This window comes from Triturus cristatus, chromosome 5_2 (assembly GCF_964204655.1).
Source record: "Triturus cristatus chromosome 5_2, aTriCri1.1, whole genome shotgun sequence".
NCBI lineage: Eukaryota > Metazoa > Chordata > Amphibia > Caudata > Salamandridae > Triturus > Triturus cristatus.
Genome location: NC_140588.1, coordinates 481,208,344 through 481,234,295, shown reverse-complemented (window position 1 = coordinate 481,234,295; position 25,952 = coordinate 481,208,344). Strand labels below are relative to the sequence as shown.

Here is a 25,952-nt window from a genome sequence, read left to right as displayed (position 1 = left end):
ATTTTACAATTAAATGTAAAACCCTTTTATTTTGTGCCTGGGACATAAACATTGTGCTGTATTGAACTAGGGACACTAACAGACCGGAGCATGGGCTGAACACCCACACAAAGCCTCTACCCCAAATCTACATGAACCCATGTACAGCAGCTGTCTCTTGTCGATCTTGCCAAAAGGTTGTGCTCCAAACACTTCCTTTATTCTTTTTGTACATGCTTTTTCTCCTCCGGAATGTCTCTGGGATCCCACCTAATTTTTGGTGTCTTCCACAGCACAGATCAATTCCTTTCTCATTTAGAAATGGTTTATGACAGAGACTTGAAGCCACAGGTAGCTCACCTTTTGAACATTCCCCAGGCCTGATCCGGAAGCATTTCAGCACTACCTCCGAGCGTATTATGTGGTGTCGTGCGGCTCCACGCTGACTTCATTCCCCTCCGAAAATGACGTGTATAGCCATATAGGCCCCACTCCCGCTCAGCGACGTTGGTGCCTTACTTTCTGTATCCCCAAACTTGTATAGGAGCAGTTTCTTTGAGACTCCTTTTAAAACTTCAAAATTGTACCCGTGTCAACTCCCAAACCAGGCGTTAAGCCTTGTGGGGACTGTTGAGAACAAATATCTGTGACAGACCCTCATCAGGTTTGCCTGGGGTTGAGCCACCATTCGAAGACCTGCAGCAATTTTGCTTCAATGAACGCTAAGGCCAACTCTACATTGCCAAGCACCGAAATACGGGACCTTTCAAAGTTTTTTACCGCTTGGTCCTGCTTCCAGTTCCAGAAGCCGCAGGAATTGATCTATGGGTCGGTCTTGATCAAAGTCGTTGGGTAAATCGAAGAGGAAACACACGCAATCTAAACAGGTCTTGGCCCTTTCCTGCCACTGACACCCTCATAAGAAGGACGGCAACTCCATCGATGCTGGAGGATGAGGTAACTATTGTACTTTCTGACTGTGTCTGTCCAACCTTAACTGAGGCTGCACCTGACCTCCGAGGCACCTCTTCCTCCACCCAACCCTTTACAAAGAACACATACTCTGCCTTCCCTCTTTGGCACATATTCAGGTAACGGTTGTTACTTTTGAGATTGTCCCTCACTTGTGCCATTGGCCCAGGCAATGGAATCTGTTATGTCCATGCCACAATGAATTGTGAACTTGTCTGCATCATGGCCGTCCTGTATAGACTGGGCGAGGACAGGTCGGAGATCTTCAGAAAACCTGGCAGGACTTGAGCCACCAGATCCAAAAGGATAGCTCTCCAGCAGACAGCTGGAATTCACAGATCATAGCCCAAAGGTAGTGGATGAGCTGTTAAATGGCATGTGCATGGGACTATTAAGAGGGTGCCCGTGCCAGAAGTAGGACGAGGTTGTTATTCTCGCAAATTTCCTGTGCCCAAAAAGGATGGGGGGGGCTTTTCCTTATTTTAGGCCTGCACCCTTAGCGCCTTCCTCCAGGAGAAATTCAAAATGCTCACTCTGGTCCAGGTGTTCTTTGCCCTAGCTCCCTGGAGACTGGATGGTGGTGTTGGATCTACAGGACGCATATTTCCATACACCCAGGCCCATCGCAGCTACCTGCACTTCATGGTGGGATGGGAGCATTTTCAGTTTGCTATGCCCCCTTTTCGTCTCACCAGTGGCCCTCTGGTGTTCATGAAAGTGATAGGGCTGGTAGCAGCACACCATTGGACGTCAGGGGTGCCAGTCTTTTCCTACATAGATAACTGGCTGTTGTAGGCAGGCTCGCCCCTGTTGTCAACCACCTCCAGACTACTGCAAACCTCCTTTCATCTTTGGTATTTACTATCAACGTGCCAAAGTCACTCCTGCCTCTTTCTCAGATACCCCCCTTCATCAAAGCCATTCTGGACACTGATTGGTTTTGTATTTTTTTTTCTTCACATGGGAATTCAGGCTACGATCCCAATCTTTCAGCCTCAGTCCTGAAATTCAGTGAGGTCAACTCGGACGCTCCTGCATCCTAGTGGTGGAGCACGCCAGGTGGCATATGCAGGCTCTGCATTAGGATTTTAAGTCTCATTTGGCCCAACTTCAAGGAGACCTCTTACACCATGTTCAGACTTGCAGTGGTGGTTAATGCGGTATTCCCCTCTCCCATCCATAATTGGATCAGACAGTAGTGACTGATGCTTCACTTCAGGGTTGGGTGTGGCCATCTGGGTGAGGTGGAGAGCAGAGGCCACTAGTCTCTGGCAGAGTCCAATCTCCATATAAACCTTCTGCAGCTGAGGGCCATCTTCTTGATGTTAAGCCTTTCTTTCATCCAACAAAGGGGAGGCTGGTACAGGTGCCTACTGACTACACCATGTAGTACTGCAATCAGCAGGGTGCGGTGGGGGTGGTCTCAGACTCTGTGTCAGGAGGCCCTGCGCCTCTTGAAATGGCTGGACCACCAAACGATCTTTCTGGTAGTAAACCACCTGGCAGTATTGAATGCCAGGGCAGACGAGATCCAACATCTGTGCCTAGCTGATCACTAGTGGCAGTTACACACAGAGGTGGTGCAAGGTCTCTTCCAAAAATGAGAACCATGGCTTGATTTGTGCACAACCACTGAGAATACGCAATGTCTGCACTTCTGCATATTGAAGTTTCCAAGGAGTCTCTCACTCTGAGACCTATTCTGTCTTGAGTGGAACCCTGGACTCCTGTATACCCCCCCCCCCCCCCCCTCCGCGATACCACTCCTGCCTCAAATTCATAATAAAATAAATTTAAAAAAAATGTATTGTCCATTTACAGAGATGGTATTGATTGCATAGATTTGAAATCAACGGTGCATACTAAATACATTGTTGTATCAGTACTTCAATAACTCCCATATCCATATTACATCACAGTTTCCCCGACATGCACCAACCTCATGACCACAGTAATAACAATGTCCCAGAGCTGCTCTGATCATGTTGTTTATTCGCTAAGCTCCAGTTCCGACTCCTCAGGTGGTGGGTTACATATATTCCCTCTAAATGCATTCCACTTCCCCCCACACTCGTGTCCATTTCTTGGGGCTCCCTCTGCAGACATAGACTACCCTCTCTGCCACCATAGCGCTATCCATATCGCTACACCACTGTCTGTGTGGGAACGGCCTGCGCTCTACAATGTTGAGCTATGTTTTTTTTAGCCCGCATCATACCTAGCCGCATGATTAAGATCTGTTGGTTCCCAGATAATAAGGAGACATCTCTTGGGTTCCGGGAGGACACTAGGTCAACAGACCTGTGAGATTGTGCCCATGACAGCCTCCCAGTAATGGGTAATGTTGGGCCATTCCCACAGTGTGTGGTAGAAGGTGCCGGATGTCCTGCAACCCCGCAGACAGTGTGGTGTATCAGTTCTTCCGATTTTATACATTGTCACCCTTGTGTAGTAGGTTCGGTGCAGTATTTTAAGTTGCACTAGTTTTAGTTTGGAGGGTATTGCTACTACGTGAGAGGACGCGAGCGCCTCCAGCCAGTCCGTTTCGTCCAGCTCCCATAGTTCTGCCTGCCATTTATCACAGAGAGTTTTTGTGGGGTCTGGGTGATTGCTTACAATTTTGCGGTATGTTAGGGAAATGGCTTTTTTAGTCATGTGGTCTGTCTTACAGCAGTGAGATCTCCGGGAGATCGACATCTGGTGGAATAGCTTTTGTGAGCACATGTTTGATCTGTAGGTACCGGAAAAGTTCGGTCGATGGCATCTCATATGTTTCTTGGAGCTGCCTGATAGGATGTTTTGTCCATTATGACTATCCCACCTCCTTTATCGGCAGGTTTTATGACTATGTTGTCGTCATTACGGAGCGCTGTTAGGGATTCCAGTTCAGTTTTAGTCATATTCATAAAAGGTGTTTTTGGGGAAAGTTTTTCTATGTCATTGTAGACCGCATGTTCGAAAGTTAGAACCTCAGGAGGAGTAGTATGGGGAGGTGGAATGAAAGTAGATTTCCCTCTAAAACCAGTCACATTAGGATTAGTCCTGATGGACGTTGCGTCAACCTCTTCCTTTTCAAAAAAGGCTTTTAATCTCCATTTTCTAAAGAAACCTGGTAATTCTGCATGCAACTTGAATCTATCAAGGCTAGGGGTCGGTACGAACCCCAATCCTTTGTTTAGAACACTTTGCTCGGACTCAGTCAGGTTTCTAGAGGACAGGTCCTAATGGACATAATGGACAAAACATCCTATCAGGCTGAGTGTAGGAGACTCCTCGAAGGTCGTAGCAATTATAAACCCTACTGTTGCACTGAAACAAGAAATTTCCAATCTTGTCAACAGCGCCGAGGAAAGAGGGTATATTTGCAAACAGGAGGCTAATTTCCTAACCAGCAATGAAGGTAAAATACCTTACTTTTATGTACTTCCTAAGATGCACAAAAATAAATCTCCCCCACCAGGCAGACCCATCGTATCTGGGATAGGCTCTGTCCTCCAACCCCTTTCTGAATATAGTGACTTCTTCTTCAAACCCATACAGAAGACTTCCACATATCTGAGAGACACCAAAGATGTCCTCAATGTATTAAAAGACATTGAGACTAATGAAGAAACTATCCTTGTCAGTTTCGACATAGAAAGCCTGTATACTAATATCCCTCAACATTGGCAGTCTTAGCAAAAGCCCTGGAGAACGCCACTTGGGACCATAATGTCCCAAGAGATTTTGTCCTCAAATGCGCAGAACTCGCCCTAATGAAGAAGTACTTTGAATTTGAAGGTCAACTTTACCTCCAAACAGGAGGTACATCTATGGGGAGCATTTTTGCTCCTAGTGTAGCGGGCCTCTGTTTTTGATTTTGAGGAACAATTTATTCTCGGGGCTAACAGACCCTTCTCGAAGTACCTCAAACTTTGGCGAAGGTATATAGATGATGTACTGGCAATCTGGCAAGGCCCAATGACAACATTGCAAGATTTCATCTTTTGGCTCAACACCTGTGACCCCCATCTAAAATTTACACACAGCATTGATAAAACCACTATGATATTTTTAGATGTGGAAATCCACAATGAAAACAAACTTGAAACAAAAACTTATACCAAGCCAACATCCAAAACCAATCTACTACAATATGATAGCTTTCACCCGAGAGCACTAAAAGAAAATCTACCCTATGGCCAGTTCCTTCGATTAAGAAGGAACTGTAGCAAACTGACAGACTACAAAACACAGGCCTCTTCTCTCTCCAAAAAGCTTTCAGAAAGAGGTTACCCTCAGCATATCTTGGACAAGGGCCAAAAACGGGCGAGAAACCAACCCCGAGATGCCCTATTAGAAGAAACCAGTAGACCGACACACAAACCACCTCTCACCTGTGTGACAACCTATAATATGTCGAATCAGGTGACGAACACCATCAGAAAAAGATGATCAATCCTAAACACTGGCAATCTGCAATGGGAGAAGCCTTTATTCTCAAACAAACGAGCAAGAAGTCTAAAGGACTCACTGGTTAACACTCGACGGAAGAAAATCACTGCAGTCGATGCAGCCACAGTCCTGACCTTTTGGGGACTACCGAAAGTTACAGGTCACTATCCCTGTGGGAACTGCTCAGTATGTCACCTCACTACACACACCAAAACACTGACACTGGAAAACAACAAGATCTGGACACAAAAAACCATACCAATTGCAACAGTTGCAATGTAGTCTACCTCTTAACATGCCCCTGTAATCTACGTTATGTAGGCATGACCACTCGTAAAGTTAAACGCATAACAGAGCATCGTAGTACTCTCCGATGCAAGAAAGCGACTACTAAATCGACTGAACATTTTATCAGCAATAACCACACTCCAAATGATATGATTTGGACTGTTATTGAATCTGTCGAAAGTCAGAATACACTCTTTGAAAAGAAACAAAGATGGGTGTACCGTCTGTCAACCCACATAACAGGGCTGAATGACAATATACCATGGAACTCGGTACTTAGTAGATGAATTTGGTCTCTGTTATCTCTTCTTCTCAGTTTGTTATAACACACACCAAGGTTTCAATCAGAATCTATTGTTACCTTTTCTCTGCAATATACCTCTTTACTGCAGAACCCTTATTATTTACACGGGTTACTGAATTTTAAGCTGAGCCCTATGACTCAGCAAACATCTGCAAATAAACACCTCTTTATTGCAGAACCCTTATCACTTTTCACAAAATACAGAATTTTACCTTGATCCCTATGACCCAATTAAACCACACCCCAAGTCACAAGGGCGGAAGCATTTTCTCTTAAATACCGACCGTGATAGACACGGCGCCAGCATTCGGTAACTGTGGGACCCCGAAGTAGGTGTGTAAACGGGCGTACCGGTGAGAGAACATAAGTGTATCCCTAATCCAACTATAGAAGGGCCTTACAAGATCAAGGTAAGACAAATCAAGCTGAAAATGTTGTTTCCTTTTCTATCACAGCAATGGTTCAGAGCCCACACTCCCAACGGGAACCATGAGGCTTTATATTTAGCCTTTTTAACGTGAGTCCTTGAGCGCTCTTTATTTGTTAGTCTGTCTAAACTTTTACAAATATACGCGCACTGCACTAGAAATGTTTGATAGCAGTGTGAATCATCACATACGCCCTTCTTGTATTGCCAACAGACAGGCACAACTAATGCACGTGATGCGAGAATATTAATAATAATTCTTTTCGCCAAATCAACAATTCATGCCCTATACATGGATTGAGACATGCAAAAACCACCCTCAACAACCCACAATAGATTGCATGCAACAACTCACATTGCATGTCGCATACCATAATAAGTGAGCGTGGAGAGTTAATGGGAATAATTCCAATAGAAAGTTTTTTTTTTTCGGATTTTACTTTTACAGATCCGAATCATCCTTCAAGAACGGCTTGAAGGCACAACAAACTACTCTCTAATAAAGGTGTAGTACACAGAGGTTAAGGGTGTGGGTGCACCTTAGCGAGTGCAGACCCCACTTTCCTCAAATTCCTGGTCCTGACGAAAACCTAAGAATTACTAGAAAGGTTGAAACATGTTGACTACACACACATACCAACACTGATATCACTGGCTATTAATACCAGTTACGATTTCTAGTCACAGGTTTTAATCGAGCCAAGTGGCTTCATATTAAATTATTAGGAAGCACACCGCTGACACTTTTAATATATCACTTTTATTTTTCATCATTCACGTTTTCACTCACCTACACACACGAAAACCCGCTCCGCTGGAATTCCAGGCGTCGAAGCACACCCTGACGGCATTCGGCGGTCAGGGTGGGACCCAGATGATGAAGCATGTCACCAACCAGGTTGGTGAGTGATGGGTCTTTTTCCAAATGGGAAATTCTTTTGCCCTGAATTATTCCTTTCTCTATCTCTCCCCCTTCTTTTCGATTGAATCTTTTTCGACTGCATCTCTCTACCTACTTTGTTTTATACTCAAAATCACCCTGCCAGCATTCTGTGCTCCACCTCATGCCTCTAAGGAGGAAGAGGCTTTAGCGATTTAACCCTAGGAGCGCTGAGCTTCTACATAGATCGTATCAAGGAACACCTGGCAGACTATCAGCTCTTTGTGGGGGTACGCTGGAGCGAAGAAATGTAAGAGGGTGCAGAAGAGAATCATCTCCCGCTGGATCGTGCTCTGCATTCAGATTTGCTATGCATTGGTGAAGAAGCAACCTCTGGAAAAAACTGTGTGCTCCTTCTCCCAGGGTCAAACCTACCACCGCTGTGTTGGCATGTGGAGTCCCTGCCCTGGACATTTGCCAGGTAGCTACATGGGCTTCTTTCCTTAGTTCACAAAGGATTATTGCCTCGACAGTTCGGTTCGCCGAGGGGTGTTTTTCCCCCTTGGTTCTGCAGGTCTTTCTGGTTTGAACTCCTCCACAGACCTACCTCCAAATAGATGTTGCTTTGGTATGTATTCAAAAGGGGGGGAATAGGCGGATAGAAGTTTATATCAGAAGAGCAAGTTAAGAATATCCGGTTAGTCTCTTTCTGGTACAGACTCTATCTATCTGCAGATTCCTCACCGACCCTCCCATCCTCATCCTCATCCTTCTGTGATTGGACTCCATCCTTTAATGAGATCCCACGTCTAGGAATCTGCACACAGTCTACCAATTTGCTGTTAGAGCCCTTCGTCTAGTTGAGTGGACAATTTAAAAAAACAGCTGACTTCAATGCGCTGGAGTGGTTTCCATATAGGCCCTGCATGTTCTTTTTCCACAGCAGCGTCAGTGCGAGCCGCATGGCATCACCTTCTGGTGCGCAGAGGTTCTACTGAAAAGTTTCAAGATCCAGTATGATGCCTGGGAATATTCAAAAAGCGAGCGATCAGTGGCTTGATTGTCTGTACCAGAAAGAGTGTTACTGAAGGTAAGTAACTTTTTCTTCTACTTCCTTTGATGCAAATCCTTTGATCGGCTGGACTCGCACCAAAATTCAACGCTGACAGTATGTGGTGAAGTTGAACCCCCCTACCACCCACTGTTTTCCAACAGGTTCAGTGACTTTACAAAGCAGCTGAGTCATGGATCTGAATGATGCCTGCTTGTGGTGCTGGTCATGATTAAAAGCCATGCCACAAATGTCTTTTAATACACATCAATGGTATCGAGGAACGGGAAGCAAAACTCAGCACTCCAAAGGCTTGACTCTGTTAACATTTTTTGCTCTGGCCCATCCCAAGACTGGTTTTAGTGTCTCGAGTCTAATGGGCAGCCATCAACCCCACAGCAAATAAAGGCTTTTAAAGAGACCATGCTGCGTATCTTAAAGGCAAATCCAGCTTTGGTGTGCCTTGCCTACTGGAGATAGATGGGTACCAGTTCATTTCTGCTTCTAGAACTTTCCCTGGTGCCACTAACCCTGGAGGGTCTTCCTCCAGTTCCTTGCCTGCCCATAGGTCCACTCCGCTCCATGAAGCCACATTAGCCACTTCTATCTTGTCCACACAGGCCCCAACTCAGTCCACCAGTGGCCTTGGCTGGATCTGGTTCCGTCTGATATAGAGCAAATGTCAGCCTGTGCCAAACCTATGTTGTGGTAAGAGTTCGCTAAAGTTCAGCCCCGAATATTGAAAAGAGATTCCCAGTCTCTCCTTCATAGCCAGTGCTGTAGGATGCTAGAGGCCCTGTTGGTCTTAGACTTGTCCACATGTTTCTGATAAATATTTCTAACTGCAGATACTAGTAATCTGGCCTTCCTTGCCCAAAATCTGACCTCAGAAAGCTTAGTGGTTCAAGCGTCCATGAGCAAAGTCAATCTGAGAGCTTTTTGTTCTGCACCTCCAGGCATGGACTTAAAGCGCCTTGACAGAAGAAAAAGTATTTTCTTCCGTCATTTTGGCTACATGGTTCCTGAACATGTTAAACCTAGTAGGCTGTTAGATGCACTCTGTTCAGAACATGGCCAGTGAAATCTTTATGGTTGTCTGGCTTATTTAGAGCAGGGCAAACACGTTTTACAGGCTGGCCTAGACTGCATGTGCTGTGCCATGGACCCCATCGCCATAAGGCATCATACCTGGATGTGCTACTGGGTATTCTGTTGAAATCCAGGTTTCTCTAATGGACATGCTTTTGGATGAATCAAGGGTCTCGGTGGATAAAGACTGGCTTTGTGTTGGAGAACTTCAGAAACCTTTAGGACATGCTCCCTTGGTTTGTTTTTAACTGCTCTGCCAGGTTCACCAGCAGTACATAAAGTTTAGAATGCACTCATGATCTGGCATATTAATAGCAAGTCAAAAAGCACTTTATTCGATTATTTAAAAATCATAAAAAGTATGCTGTACAGTTACATAAAGTAAAAAATTTCCAGAACATATTATACAAATAAAATTTTAAATATATAAAAAGGTCTGTGACATATACATATAAATCCACACAAATACACTAAACATTTATATTAGCAAATGTGTCATGATTCATAACCCCAATATTTCATTTGTTACAAGAGAATTGATTTAAATTAGGTCATACGATCTCAGGAAAACATTTACAGAACCAGCTCCTACATTCATCTTGAGTCTCTTCCTTCTAGCACGGATTGAGGCAATCAGAAAATTGGCTACACCAAACATCACTAAAGGGGTCTCCATTAATTGAAGATAATACAGTGCAGGTTTAAACTGTGCAAACCCCTTTTCCCTTAACAGCGGTCTAATGAACTTTTTTCTACTTTCAACAAAGAAAGAACAGAAAAACACAAAATGTGTCTGGTCCTGATCGGAAAAATTATCACAGTCACAAGGTGTGTTTTCCTTTGGGTTACACCAGCTTTCGTAAGTACCCAACAAAAAATGAGCTTGATTAAATCTAAATTTTGTTAGAAGCCACCGGTGATAGGGTCTGGTAACAATAGTCAAGTAGGGTTGAATTGACAAGGACGAGATCAACAAAAAGTGTGACCTAACTGTAGGCTTTGTGATTTCCTTTGCTTCTCGTTCTAATTCTCGTAATTTTATGATTTGTGTTTTTACCCATGTAATATCTTCCTTGGTAAGATTTTCCGGATTCAAATATAATTCAGGGCGACCCAGAAGTACTGCAGATGTTTTAATAAATTTCAACCACAAAATGTCCGCCACTCCATCCCTCCCCATACAATCACTAATAATCTTGTGGTTTAGTGTAAGGTTGGGGTTCAGCCAGGTTCTGATCCATAGTAAAAGCGGTGCCAAATTTAGCATATCAGTAATGTACCCTATCCCTAGCTCCATATGAGCTGCAAAGGATGATGTAGATTGGGGGAGAACCAAGACAGATCGAAGAAATTTATTTTCTTCTCTCTGTATCGGGGCTAGATCTTTATAGCCCCAAATTCCTGCCCCATACCTTGCTATGGCTAGGGTTTTAGATCTATAGATCATTAATATGGCCTCAGCTGGTTTGCCACCCAATCTTTTAGCAAAGCCTAATATAGCCGCCGAAGATCTTTTCACGGCTGCTACTTTATTTGCAACTTGGGGTACCCAAGACCCTATGTCATCAAACACTACGCCAAGATAGGTGAACACTTTCACTCTCGTTATTACTAAGCCATTACAAGAAAGGGTTTTCATGTTCTTCCTACCTGTCCCTATGGCCATGACATGCGATTTCTCTACATTTGTCACTAGGTCCAGATTTTGCATAAAGTCCCCAAAAGAATTTAGCAGATGTTGTAGGCCTATTGGGGTCCTTGACAGCAGCACCGTATCGTCAGCATATAGTAAGACCGGCACTGGTGTTCCCCCCCCCATGCATGGGACATCAACGGCTGCGGCCGCCAAGGTGGAACCCAGTGAGTTTATATATAGAGAAAATAGCATTGGGGCCAGGATACACCCCTGGCGGACTCCCCTGCCGGACTTGAGACCAGCGGTACACTTCCCGTCTCGAGTCATTCGAATGACCGCTGTTAGATCTCTATGTAGTTCTGCCAGGAAGCTCACCAGAGCCCGATCTAAACCCAGCTCCAGGAGCATTGTCCACATTTTCGACCTATTAACTAGGTCAAAAGCTGTGGACAAGTCCATAAAAGCCAGGTAGATTGCCCCTTTTGTCGCTACAGTATATTTGCTAACTATTAGATGTAAATTCAGGCACTGGTCTTCGGTGCCTCGACCAGTTCTGAAACCATACTGTGCATTACACATAATGTCATTATTAGTAACCCAAGAGGAGATCTTAGACAGGATAACCTTCCCTAGTATTTTAAAGGACGAGTCCAGTAATGATATGGGCCGATAGCATCTAGGGTCCCCCCTCTGGCCCTTCTTAAAAATCGGGACAATAATCGCCCGTGACCAGGAGGTAGGCAATCTACTATTATCAATACAGGCCATATTAAAGACATTAGTAAGAACTACAGACCATATATTAGGATGTGCTTTAAACATGTCAGCTGGTAGCCCGTCTGGGCCAGGGGCCTTATGAGCAACCGTGACCTCGATAGCCTTTTGTGTTTCTTTAATTGTAAATCTCAGTGGGGGCTCCTCTTGGTCGCTCACTATCGGAACAAAAACATCTGCTGGGAGGCCACTGCCATAGATTTTCCCAAAATGGTCTAGCCATTCACGTTCAGATATATTTAGTTCAAGCGGGGTATTTTCCTTGTCATTAAACAGTGGAGAATTGACGATTTCCCAGAATTTGGAACTGTTCCTAAGGCTAGCCTTATTATACAAGGAGTCCCAGGCGTTTTTTATTATATCATTTATATCATTCTTCTTTCTTAGCCTGACCACTTCTACGTTATCTCTAGGACTCTTTTTCAATTCCACCAGTAGGTCTCTGGGCTTTTGAGCATTTTTGGTCAAACCACCCATGTGGTTTTTACTCCTTATGTGATGTCTTGCATGTTAGGTCCACAGCCACCTGCTGGCAGATTAAGTCAAAAGAGGAGATAATATCCCCACCCCACCTTAGCGGATCCAAACAGATATTAATTTCCTTGCCCACCTTAATAGCAGCAGCCCATGCAACCAGTTCAGCAGCTATTAAGACTTTCTGCAGGCCAAGAGGACGCAGTGGCGGCAGTACCTGCAGGCACCACCAAGTGCAGAAATTTTCAACTGCTTCTCATCCGCCACAATGACTTTTAAGCAGCTGTTCTTTTCCTTTGTAGGACCATGCATAGCCATAATGGAGCAGGTTTCGATTTTGCCTACTTGGCTGGAAATACATTTCTTCATATCAATAGGTGTTACAAATTGTTCAAAAAGGGTATACCTTACTATTACATTCAGCTCCCCTAGCCACTCCCCTTGTATTCCACCTGTTCACTCAGGTACTTGCTGATCATACTGCTAGCCTTTTGCAGGAAGTAAAGTGCTTTTGGTAAAAGGGATCATCGAGGGGATGCTATACTCCTGAAATTGACAAGAGGTGTTTCTCTTGCTACTTTCTGTGCACAAGAAGGATGGAGGGCTCATGCAGATGTTGAATCTTTGCCCCTGAATGCTTTCCTACAGAAGGACACATTCAAAATGCTAATTCTTACCCAGAGTCCTAGATTTGTAGGGTTGGCTGGTATGCTGGATTTGCAGTACATATGGTTTAATGTGCCCATTGTGCAATCAAAAAGACACTGCCTTCAGTTCATGGTGGTGGTCAAAGCTTTTCTAATTTGCCGTCCTACTCTTCAACCTCACCTTTGTCCTTTGGGTGATAACAAAGGTGATGTCCGTGGTTATGGCCCACCTTTGCAAGTTAGCATTAGAACTTTTTCTGTATCACGACGACTGGATACTGAAAGAGGACTCCCGGCAGTCAGTCGCGGACCCCCTCTAAACAAATCACCCTTCTTTCATCACTCGGGTTTTCCTTCAGACAACTGAAGTCGCTTTTGTCACAGACTCGAAGGATTCCTTTAATAGGGGTCATTCTGAGAAAGTGTTCATCCGCAAACCAGGCTCTTAGCTCCAGAAATGCACTTTGTTTGCTGGGCAGGTACACTCGTGCTCTCCGGAACTTTGCTGGCGAGCTCGTGCTGGTTGTCGACTAGGACCCTTGAGCTACTTTGGCTTAGAAAATACACGAGTGACAGGGTGCAGCAAAGTATGTAATCCAATCAGGACTGGATACTGATTGCCTTGGCAGGGCTGCTAGCACCAGTGTTGTGCTTTGAAGGCATGTATAGATGAGGTCAACCGGATGTTCTAGTGTTCTTCAGGCTTCCGTAATCGATGCATGTTTGAGTCAATACTCTTTTAGAGGAAAAGTTAACTTAACACAGATTATCCAGTTCTTTCGAGGTCGCAGACATGGCACCAGCAGAAACTGCACATGACAGCTGGGTCAAAAGTCCTCCAATTCTTTGTCATCTGCTACAATGGCAACCAAACTTCTTTTAGTTTGTCCTCAACAGCTCATTTTAGGGCGAAGGGAAGCATGATTCAGTATTCTATCCCCAGCTGGAGATTGTCACTTCAGACAAAGACACAGATCATTCAAAGGGGCTATGTCCTACCCTTCAATTATTCCTTGCACTTTCTCCCATTCAGAGGAGCACTTGCCAATCTGATGTGAGAGATAAATCTTTTACTCTCCAAAGATGCCATCGAATGGATGCTGTCTGAAGGCTTCCTGAAAAAAACAAGGGGCTTAGGTCTTTCCTGGATATTTGTCCTTCTTCATAAAGGCATTCAACTGACAGATTTCAAATGCTGATGTTTGTTTAGTTCCCATCTTCTGTAGATACAAGACACAGGATGGTGTCCCTGGACCAGCAGCATGCTCATTTCCACAAACCTACCCTTCAGACCCACATGTGTTACATGCAGTTGTGTGGACCAGGAACATGTTCTGTTTACTGTGCTAACCTTTGTCCTTACTTCAGTCCCTCTCATGTTAATGAAAGTGACACTGGTGCAGAGTTTGGGCATGCATGTAGTCACTTACCTCGGTGAGTTCCTTCTGAAGTTGGGAAAGTTGCAGTCGTTTTTTTAGTAAGTCTTGACAGCATTGGGGTGTCAACAAGCCGAAGTCCCACCTTATTGCATCACTGAGTCCTCTTTTCATTGCAGTGATTCTGGACACAGTAGCCTTTCAAGCCTTTTCTCCACTGCAGTTTTGGGAATAGTCCTGGATCTGTGTGTGGCTAACCACCTAGCTGGGTCCCTAAACACTTGAGAGGAACTGAGGAGATGCCAAAGCGCATGTCACAAATGGGATCTCCAGCCTAAGGTGTTGCAGGGTGTGTTTAAACACTGGGAGGAGCCCTGGCTAGATCTAGTAGCTACTGTCTGGAATGCACAGTGTGCACTATCTTTGTTGCTGAACGTCCCTCCATGACACTCATTAGGTGACTTTCTCATTCGAATGGAGCGAGGCACTCTTGTACGCCTTCCAACTAATATCTTCTACCTCTGGTTCTGGAGATCAGAAACAACCTAGGGCTATGTCATCTAGATTAGCCTTGATGGGACTAGGAAAGTGTGGTACCCAGACTTTCTGAGCTGAACAGTTTACCCTCCCATCAGGCTTCCGCTTCAGATGGACCTCCTATCTCAGCAGCAGGGCAGGGTTCTGCATCCGACTCTCCACAACTTAGACCTCCATGCATGGTGGCAGTTGAATGCGTTTGAATTGCCAACTGAGGTGGTGGATGGTTGTCCTTGCTATGAGATGCCCTTCTATGCTGGGCGGTGGGACACATTAGTCGCCTGGTGTGGTTCCTGAGACACCAGCCTCATACAAGCCAAACTTTCCTGCAAAGTCTGCTCCCCAGACCCTCCATCTATGGGAGGTTGGTACTTGTGTGTGTGAATATATATATATATGTGTATGTGTGTGTGTGTGTGTGTGTGTGTGTGTGTGTGTGTGTGTGTGTGTGTGTGTGTATATATATATATATATATATATATATATATATATATATATATACACACACACACACACATTCAGATGTGTGTGCATATATATATATTATAGGTGTGGAGTCTGCAGTTGGAAATATCCATCACTAGAACGAATTACTTACCTTTGATAACTTTGTTTCTGATTAATAATCTATCTAACCTCATATTCCATACTTGCATCCCACCTCCCTATTCTGTGGAGTGACCTCTTTAATATCTAAAAATCTCTGATAGGCACAGCTAACAGTTCTAAATTCTGTGTCTGAGAAAACAGAATGGGAAATAGCAAAGTAACCAACAGCGCGCAGGGGAGTGAAGCTTATACTTGGCTTGGCTCAATCTCTTCTCAGTTGGCACAAAGCCAAAGCAGAGCCGCATAACAAACTGTCAGCGTGCAGTTTAATTTTCCAAATCCTGTCTGGTGCCTAGAGATACCTTGTGTATCTGGACATGGTGGAATTCATTCCTTTCCACCCTGGAACGCAGTTTATGATCCTGATGGTCCAACCTCCGTCCTGGATCTTGCTGAGAGCAGCTCTGAGGCTTCTGAGCCTTTTAAACGCTTACATCCTCCTTGTCGACTTTTCCATGTGGTATATGAGGGCTTTGCAATGGAATCTGACACTCCAGTGGGCCTAGCATCAAGGAAACCTACTGAATATACCATTCAAATTTCGAATGGGACTTCTCCACCCTGAGCTGAGGGTGGTGATTTATGTATCACTGCTGGCCTGGGGATGTCGTCTGGGGCAGGTGGAGATCAAAGGACTGTTTCCTTATGCAAACCAGACTCCATAGCAGCATGCTGGAGTTACAAGAAATTTGCTTTGCCCTGGAAGCTTTTCTTCCATCCATCTAAGGGAAGCTGATTGAAGTTCTCATGGACAACACTACTGCCCTGTGGTATTGCTACAAACAGAGTAGTGTGGTCCTGGGTTCTGTGCCAAGAGACTCTGCGCCTCTCATTGTTTGGAGCATCAGAAAATGTTCCTGATCGTAAACCACCTCTCGGGGTCCTTGAATGTCAGAGCGGATGAACTATACAGACAGCCTCCGGCAGGCCTGGAGATTCTGGGAATGAGCACCTGTCCTATGATCCGGCTGTGACTTTAGAAGGACCTCCTGACTCAAAGTCAGGGTTCTCCACCCAAGTCTACGCTATCCACAGCTCCATATGTGGAAACTGAGCTGAGGCCGTTAAATGCGTTTGCTGCCGGCGGAAGTGGTGGATATCATCCAGACACCCTTCCATGAAGTCCATTTATGCTGGACATGTTTATGGCTTGGTGTGGTAACTGCAAGATTGGCCCTTCACAATCCAAGCTGTGAGATCTTTCTTGTTGTTTTGTCTTGAGCCCATCATTGCTATGCAGAGGTCACTATTGAAGGTTCTATCACTTTTGTTTGTTTGCCGAACAAGCCATCCTTGTTTTATCACTAGTTGGGATGAGGTTTATAAAATCCTTCACACGTTTTCCCCTAAACTGTTTGGGATGCCGCAGTGGGTCCTTAATCAATCTTAATATTTCTCAATTGCAAGCCTATTGAGCCAATTCATAGCTGCTTGTTGTGTCTTTTGACTTGAAGACTATCTTCCCCATTGCAATTATTTCAGCTCCTCCTGGGACTCAGCTTCCGGCACTGTCAATGCATTCACATTCCACCACCTTTTTATCAGACAAACTGGTGTTGGTGTTCTTGCCTAAAGTTGTGACTCCTTTCCATGTTTGGCACTCTATCACCCTGCCTATGTTCTTTGCCCCGGTCACCCCTCAAATAAGGAGGAAAGGCTTCATTGGCTGGACTGCAAAAGGGCTTTGAGCTTTTATATTGATCATATCACGGAGCACAATGTGGACTGTGTGGATGATTAGCTTTTTGTGGGGATTTCCGGAGCAGGGAAAGGTGTGCTGAAGAGAACCCTTGGAAGTGGCTATTCCACTCCATTAAGATCTTACTCACTTGCCAAGAAGCAGCCATCGGAAGGTCTGAGACCCCATTCCACTACGGCTGTTACCACTGCATTGACAAATGGATTGCCTGTTGACAGATGCTAGGCTGCAAAGTAGTCATTGTTGCATAGTTTCACAAATCTGTACTGCCTTGACAGCCGTATCTGGCAGGAAGTACATTTCACCTGCTTGGTACTGCAAGACTTTTTGATGAGTCCACTCCAGAGACCCTCAATCTGGAGAGGTTCTGCTTTGAAATCTACTCTAAGATGAGGAATCAGTGATTAGAAGTATCCATTAGAAAAAAAATTACATTTCTGGTGGATACTCCATCTACCCACAGACCCCTCACTGCCGTCCCAGCTCCCTATTCTATGGAGTAACCTCTTTTTTAACCTCTAAAAAGGTCCCAAACTAGGCATCTGCACACCCGTACTACCAATTGCCCATGCTTCGTGTCTGAGGGTGTGAAAGGAGATCGTCAAGAAGCTGACTGTGGCACGTGTGGTTGGCACTTATATGCAGCTCTGCTTTGTCAGTTTGAGGGCAGTACGGAGCCAATGTGGAGCCACATGGCCCCTCACAGGAGCATGACTTGAGATTAATTTTCTAGATCCATTCTGGTACCTGGGGAGTACTCTAAGAAGTGGAATCTGTGGTTAGACTATCCACTAGAAAGGGCATTACCGAAGATTAGTAACGTGTTCGTCTTTACCCCACTAAATTTGTCTCCTTTGGTATCTATCTTTTCCAGTGGTTTAGAAGTGTATTAGATTTGTCTGAGCCAACTCTGTAGAGTCCTGCCTGCCCAACCACCCTCTTGGGCACCTTGGCTTATGTATTTTAGTGAACCCTCTAATATTGGCACTCAAATTGTCAACCTTGAAACTGTGCTACCAGGTTTTTGATGGACCTGTTTCTTTAAGAGACATCAAACACCCACCTCTTAAAATTTTACCCCCAGTAGCTACGCTCTGCAGCTGATTTGCAAATGTTAGAGAGGCAACGCTCATAACTTGTTAAATTGTTTCCTGCATTTTTTAGAGTAGCCTGTCTGTACTGGTGCTCATGCGGTATGTACCAGTGGTCTTTCAAAGACATGTCTGGACTGATGCTGTCTATAAAACAGGTACCTGAGATTCTCTTTTAGTTAAATACTGTACTGAACACTTGTCCCTGGGCTGATGCTAACCTAAGTCATACCATGCTTCAGACCATATTTTTCTATACATTTACTCGATGTTTTATCCTTTCTCCTGCACTGCAAATCCTGCTTGAATATTAATTTCTTGCTAGACTAAATGACTGGGGTCCCTCAGTAGCTTCATGCACATGGCTAGCCACTCTATTTCATGGCTAGTGTCTAGCAAATCAATTGATTTGCATATTGGCAGAATAAACAGATTGATGAGTAGGGCATTCATTGGCACTCGTTCTGTTATCCTCCAACCCCTCAGTCCTCTTTTGATTCTCTTCTCTTAAAATCTCGCTAGTCCCTAAACTGACAATGCACTTGCTCTGTCCTCCAGTTATGAACCATCCAGTAAATAGACTTTAAGTGCCTGAAGAACTATTCTTTAGCAATCTCAAGTCTTATTTAAACATGGAGTTCATGACAATGTCCATACTTTTGCAGTACTGGAGCTCATGTTTTGCTATGGGGCTCTGGAAAATTTTATTTTCAGATTTTACCAGTTTTGTAATCCGCTTCTACCTAGAACAATCAGTTTTGTAGTGCATTCTTGTAAAATCCATCCAGGTTTGTTTTTTGAGACTTTGACCCACCGATAATCAAGTCTAGGAGTAAGGTGACCGTTTTACAAAATGTTTGGTTTGTCAATAGTGCGTCTTCCCCTGTTAATGAATGTAAATAACCCCAACAGGTCTTCAGGAAATATTAGACTGCTCCTCTGTTAAACGTTTGCATATGTTTAAATTACCTCCTGGTGTCCAGGTTCTGGCTTTGAAACTATCACCTAGCTGTGATTGGCATGCCAGGCTTTAGAGCTTTACACTCTGGGGGGTTTGTCCAAAGGGCAGACCAGTGCAACCCTTGCCTTGTTACTTTACTATATCCCACCATTATGAATGTTGTGTTCTTATAGATGCTATTTCAATTAATACTGTACTGTTTATCATCATCTGAGATGTTACAAATGTTGCAACATGGTACTGTTGCAGCAATAACGCTTCAGGTCTCTTCTATGTTTAACAAATCCCTAGTGGTCTTAAATCTTACACCCATGCCCCCCAGTTGCATGCCTTCCCTTTTTTTCACTTAACCGAAAATCATACAAAACAGTAAATAAAATATACGTGTCCACTGTTGATTTTTAGCACCTTATGTTTTTTTTCCTCTTAATGCAGCTATGGCTAGCCCCTGCGGTCCCAATGCAATAAGAACCAGTAACTTTGTCCTCGTTGGATCACATAAAATCACATTGTCTTCCATAGGCAACAATAAATTTGCTCTGGACAAGGTAATTTAATGTTGAATGCAGAATTACTTTTCAAGTGTTTCTTGTTAATGTCTTTTGGAATTTTTCAAAAGTATATTAATATTTAAAAAAATTAAATAAAATCTTTTACTTTTTCACCATTTTCCCTTATTTTCAGTGGTTTACACATTGGGTTCACTTCAGTGTTGCTATCTTTTGTAATGGAGAACTTTTTGATTGTCTTCTTTACTAGCATTTTCCAAGCGGTGTGCATCAAAATGAGTCGTCTGAACCGGTCTTTTTTTTTTTTTTTTTCTCTCTTTTTACCCAGACCACAGATTTCCTTGCTTCTAATTGCATCTGAGACTTTCTCGGGCAACCCAATGTACCTACAGTGATCGTACCCTGTGATATTCAGTATTGGTTAAGCCACACAACATTTTGGCTCCCCTTGTAGACTGCACTTCAAGGGATCCATTTACAAATATGACAGAACATATGTTTGAGAACAAATGAGTTAAATGTACTAGCCCGTCCATAAAGTTGGCTCCTCCTGTAGCTCTGCGATCTTGATCGTATTTCCAGTCGATTAAGTTCTATAGTTGCTTTTCTACCATTTTGAAAGCACAAGATAAGTATTTGGAACCACAGCAAAAAGTTAAAGTTGGGTGCTACCATGATGGCTTCACAGGCAACACTTTGTGGAATCATGCCCCTCTATCAAATCCTAACTACTCTTTGCCAGTCTCTATAATTAAGAACAATGACATCAATGGGGTGGGGGTCATAAAATCAATGGTTGGGGATCATAAAATCAATGGGTGGGAGTCATAAAATCAACGGGTGGGGTCTTAATGAAGCAAAACTAGCTGGGGATTTAGTGGACTTTGAGTTTAGGATCAAATTCAAAGTGGGTAATGTGTGCATAAATCACCATCTTCCTGTTTGAGTAATGGCTGTCATTCTCAAAAGTTATTTGATTCATAATAGAGCTCTTAGAATTCTTAAAGTATATGGTTGCAGACTGTGGAACACGTTCCCACAGCAGGACATTTTATTAATTCAAACTTGTACTTTCCTTTCCATATTTTGTATTTTGCACTGTCCTTCGATAGTGTCCATGATATTTGATGCCATCCGAGCTTACTACCCAGATATTTTAGGGCACGCCCTTTGAGGGTTATCTAGATCCAATCCCATTTGAGACACCTACGTCCAGGATGACAGGGGTGACGAAAGGTTTTTGATAGCCCATTACAGAGTGGTTAACTGCCACTCTCTTTTTTCAGTAAAAACAAAGCACTGTGTTCAGCATGATGCTGCTCATGGCCAGTGCCTGGGATCATCAATTCATGCCACCTCCAGGGAGCCCATCCCCTAGCTTGAAGATCTTTGGTTTAGAGAAAGAGTTGTGAAATGGTTGCAGACAGAGCAAGAGAGAGAGAGAGAGCAATTTGTATTAACATTGCAGTGATATTAATCTCAAGATTTATTGCCCCAGTCCTGTTCCTTTTTGAAAATCTTAATAAAAATTGTATATTTATTGCCCTTTCTACCATAATTGTCTCTTCCAAGGGCAGTAGGTTACATGTTAGCATAACTCATGGTAAGGTACTCTATTTGCTTACCTCTGAATGACGGAAGGGGGAATTGGCCTTCTTGGAATTCACACTTGTAAAATTCAGGCCACAGCTTATGTCATCAGCAAGAATGTAACCCTTTGGAGGATGTTTCCAACACTGAAACAGTACTTGACTTGTCTGTTTCCTTACCATGTTCTTGAAACGCATGAAATCCTACTTTTCGCACGAGATTAATGTTTACCGGAGTCCTGTCAGCAGTTAGAGGACTTAGGTGTGAGTTGAATGGAGTGGGATGCACGCAATGCCTGCTAATTGGCTCTGGGGTGCATTTAGTCCTAATGTTCTGTCCTTTTTCAGTTTATCTCTCTCCCCTGTATACTTGCATTGTTTCACACCCTTAAACCTAGTCCAACTTTAATCTTATTTAGCTTTAAAAAAAAAATCTGAATGCTGTGCCCTCTAATAGCTTTGGACTTAATCGCTGAATAGGTGGTAGTAGTCATTTATCTCTTGTTGCAATTGGAACTAGGTCAATGAGGTGTCACCCTTATCTTGTTTATCTGAGGCCATATACAATGGAATGGAGCACTGGAACCCTATGCCTCCTTCCTCCTATGGTGCTTTGACCAGCTGCCCCCAGGATTAGATCCCTGTGTGTGCATGGGATCGTCCCAGGGCAACAGTAACACACTTGCATGTTCTCAAGCAGCCACTTCAGAGCGCAATGAAAGTAAAAAAAAACAAGAATTTTATGGGACAGTCAGAGAGGAGGGGATCGAATATGAAAGCATTAACACTAGAGAATGTATGGAGAAGCAGTTCAATAGGCTGCATAAACATCAAGGCAAAGACAAGGTATGAAACTAGTTTTAACTGAGGGTGTTTCAACATGGGGCAGAAAAGTCTATGAACCAGATGACTTGCAAATCTTTCTTGGATTTTAGTAGGAAATCGGTCTTTCTCGTCATTGATGACCGAGTACTCAATGTGGCTGGCAGAATAAAAGTATTGCTGGATAGTGCTGTCACTGCTTTTGGTAGACTGGAATCCTTCTGCTCAAGCTACCATCTAATGTTTGTAGTTTGGTCTACAATATTTGTAGTGTTCCAAGGGCCTCCACCACACAGTCGTTACAGGTTGATAATTATTTCTTAAGAAATATGGAAATATATTGCCACAAAACAACAAAGATAGATTGAGGGTCCAAAAAGCGGTGATTATGGCTGTATTCACAGTTCAGGGGGAGCAACTAATCAACACAAATTAAATGGTAGGGCCTGGGTTAAATGACCGCTTGGAAAACTCATTAAAGTTTCATCTGATAGACTGTTAGTTGTAGATTCCTTACCTTAGAATTTCCCCCAGGCGTCAGTCTGGATCGAGAGGTTTTGTTCGGCAGTACCCCTGCAGTTCGTTCGGTGTAGTCTGTCGGCTCTGTGTCCTTTGTTTGTGTCGTGGGAGCCGTGATGATGTCGCTGGACCTACACAGACGCCGCCCATGCGTGCTGACATCAGTTTTCTTTATCTGTGCCAGCCAAGTGCAGATCTGGAGAGAGCTACTCCTAACCACTTTTTGGCTAACTTTTTTCTACTTGGTCTACTTATTTCTCGAGTCTTTAACTCCTGGTGCGTCTGATGTCCCTCGCTTCAAGCCCTGCGGTTCCTGCCACAGGATGATGTCTGTGACAGATCTGCACCTTATGTGCCTCAGGTGTCTGGAGCGCGACCATGACCAGAAATCATGCTCCGAGTGCCGGGCAATAAACCTGAATGCTTGGAGGGATTGGTCCTAAAGCAGCTGAACGCCCAGCGCTCAGCTCTGCGTCGCTCTCGTTCGAGGGGAAGGTCTTGAACAGTCGTAGAGCCCACACTCTAGTCGGGGAGATCTTTGAGGAAGTCAGAGAAGCACAAGAAGTCGAAGAAGCAGAGGCGTTCATTGACTATTCCCCGTTGGTCGACCGACGTGGGATCCAGAGCGTCGTCGCTCGAAGGCTCCGTCTCCGGCACCTACTTCTGAGACTGCTCTGTGCCTCCTTGCCTTTCCAGGAGCTGGAGTGTCTCCTGCCCAGATCCAGAAATTCTGAGGCCTTGTACCTCATCTTTGGGCAGCCATGCTCTGCCGGCACGCCTTCGGGCCCCACGGAGTCGGTTGAGGGCCCTGTAACTTCAACAATGGTGGCTCCGGAGGGTGCCTGTGGATCCAGACCTGTATCCAGATAGGCGCCGGTCGATCTCACTCGACCTTCTCTGATGACGCTCCCGGTGTCGACCGTGCCCCCGGTCAGCGCCGACCCCATCCCCGAAGTGGACACAGTCTGATAGAGGTCGATTCCAAAGCCGAAGGGACTTTCGTCCCTGTGTTAATTCCTGGCACTCCTTTTGGGCCAGAAGGTCAGGGGGAGGACTGGAAGGGGCCGCTAGACCCTTTAACTGACCAGCTTGAGGAACCGGACTTGCGACTAGACCTGTGTGATGCCGGTGGTCTGGACACGTCCCCTGACACTGGCTAGTTTTCTCCCCCTACCGTGGCTACAGAGGAGGGAGCTTCCAATGCTGTAGTGGTGAGGAGGGCAGCCGAGGTCCTAGGTCTCGAGCTCCCTACGGTGGCAGTCAGGACTAACCTCCTGACAAAGTGCTTCAGCCTGCTGCTTCCTCTTTTAAACCCCTCTTGCCGTTCAATAAGCCCTCACAGATGTCCTTCTGGTTGCGGCCGGGTTAATGGAGGCGCTAAACACTGTGCCTCATTCTTATTTTAATTGAGGGGCATAGAAAGCGGCGAGACTACCAGACACACCGGCCTGACTTGAGCACCCTAATATTGAATAATCGTGTCATATGTTCAGATTTACAACTACGGGCCTAGTCTACCCTGATCCATACCTCCTGCACATCGTAATGTAGTTAACCAGAGCTAAGAAGTGAGCGCTTATCTGAAGTGCTTGCAACCTACTTCTAGCTTATACTCTTTGTCTCTTTATACAACAGAGACACTACACTGTGTGTCCAAATTACTCTGCTGTGATCTGAGGCAGCACATGAAAACCAAGGAGGAGAGCATATGTTCACTCACCCACCATGGTCTGAACCATGACCTTCCTGAATACGGTTACACAGGGGATATATGTATATATGAAGGCACACACAGAGCTCGATGGGTTAGCATGACAGCACTGTGTGTTTTTAAAGTTTTTACATGTTTAACTTTGAGAATGTATATAGTGAGACACATCCACTGCATTTAACCAGGATCATTTGCCATTATCTTTACATGGTTTTTGATCTTTCTCCTTTCTTGTACTCTAGGTTTGCTGCCCTTCTCTGGAGCATTAACCCTCGGATAGAAAGAGTGGTAGGTAGTGTTGCACCACTCCACACACTGTAGATAGTTTTTAGTCACCTGGTCCTGAGGAATCGCCAACTGATCACTTCGTGACATTCTTAGGCGAGAAACATGTTGACCATCTGGGGGTAGAGCGAATTTTTGTCACATTAAAACAAGTCCCCCCACCCCTCCTTCCCTTTTCAGTCAGGTTGGGACCTTTCCAAAATAAAAAGAATCACAAAGGATTCCCTTACCTGTTTTAATCCACGCACCACATCTACACGCCTCTAGGCCCCTCACACCCACGGCACCTATACGGCAAGGAACTAAAGATCTTCGAAAAAGAGCCCCTTTATGGGTGCCCGTCTAGCATTGCAGCGCCGGTTCGATGAGGAGCAGAACCATATGATGAAGCATGACACCTAGCTTGCTGGATGTGTGAGGGTCCTTGTTCTGTCAGGGGGTATCCCCCACCTCCTCACTACCTTAAGTACACACCAGGTGGCCAACTTGCCACCGAGGAACTCCGTACCTTTCATGTCTTCTAGCTTAACTCTGGGCAAGTACGTTGGACCTCTATTAAGCCCTAGCTGTCCCTCTCTTTGTTGATTAAAGAAATCTGGTTCTCACCTTTGTGTGCTCCCTTCGAGCCTCTTCATAACTGTCCCCTCAGGTTGCTCACTCTCAAAACTGCCTTTCTTGTTGACTTCACCTCTGCTCGTATGGTGAGCAAGCTGTAGGCTTGATCTTCCCAGCCCCCTTTTCTATTTGTCTATCCAGATAAAGTGGTGCCTTCATTCCTTCCTAAGGTAGTCAAGCCTTTTCGTGCGGGACAATATCACTCTGTCCAACTTTTACTCACCCCTGCATCCCTCCAAGGAGGAGGAGAGACTCCACCGTCTGGATCCAAAACATGCATTGTCTTTTTATCTTGATCACACAAAAGACTTCCAAGTGGATGATCAACTCTTCATTGGCTTTGTGAGTGCCAAGAAAGGTCGGGCTATTAAACTGACCTTTGCATTAAAATATGCTATGGCGAAGGACCCTCCTGTGGGGTTGCGTGCCCGTTCCACCAGAGCAACGGCGGCAACCACAGCTTTAGCACGTGAAGTCCCAGTCCTTGACATCTGTCAGGCAGCAATGTGAGCATCCTTACACACGTTTACCAGACACTACTTCCTGGACAGTCAAGTGCAGAGGGACGGGTACTTTACATGTTTGGTCCTCTGGCTCTGGGACTTTCTGGTATGATTTTGGTTCGCACAGGGATGGTATTGCTAGGGTATCTATTTTAGGTTAAGGAATCTACA

The 25,952-nt window shown here is 44.6% G+C and overlaps 1 protein-coding gene across 2 annotated transcripts in view; it reads left to right on the top strand.

Annotated features, from left to right (window-relative positions):
- The window catches only part of ANLN (anillin, actin binding protein), a 279,002-nt gene that overhangs the window by 238,797 nt on the left and 14,253 nt on the right, over positions 1–25,952 (top strand). For both annotated transcript variants that reach the window (XM_085607473.1, XM_085607472.1), the window contains one exon: positions 19,664–19,776. In XM_085607473.1, the coding sequence (XP_085463599.1) occupies positions 19,664–19,776 (113 nt within the window). The remainder of the gene's footprint in view (positions 1–19,663; positions 19,777–25,952) is intronic.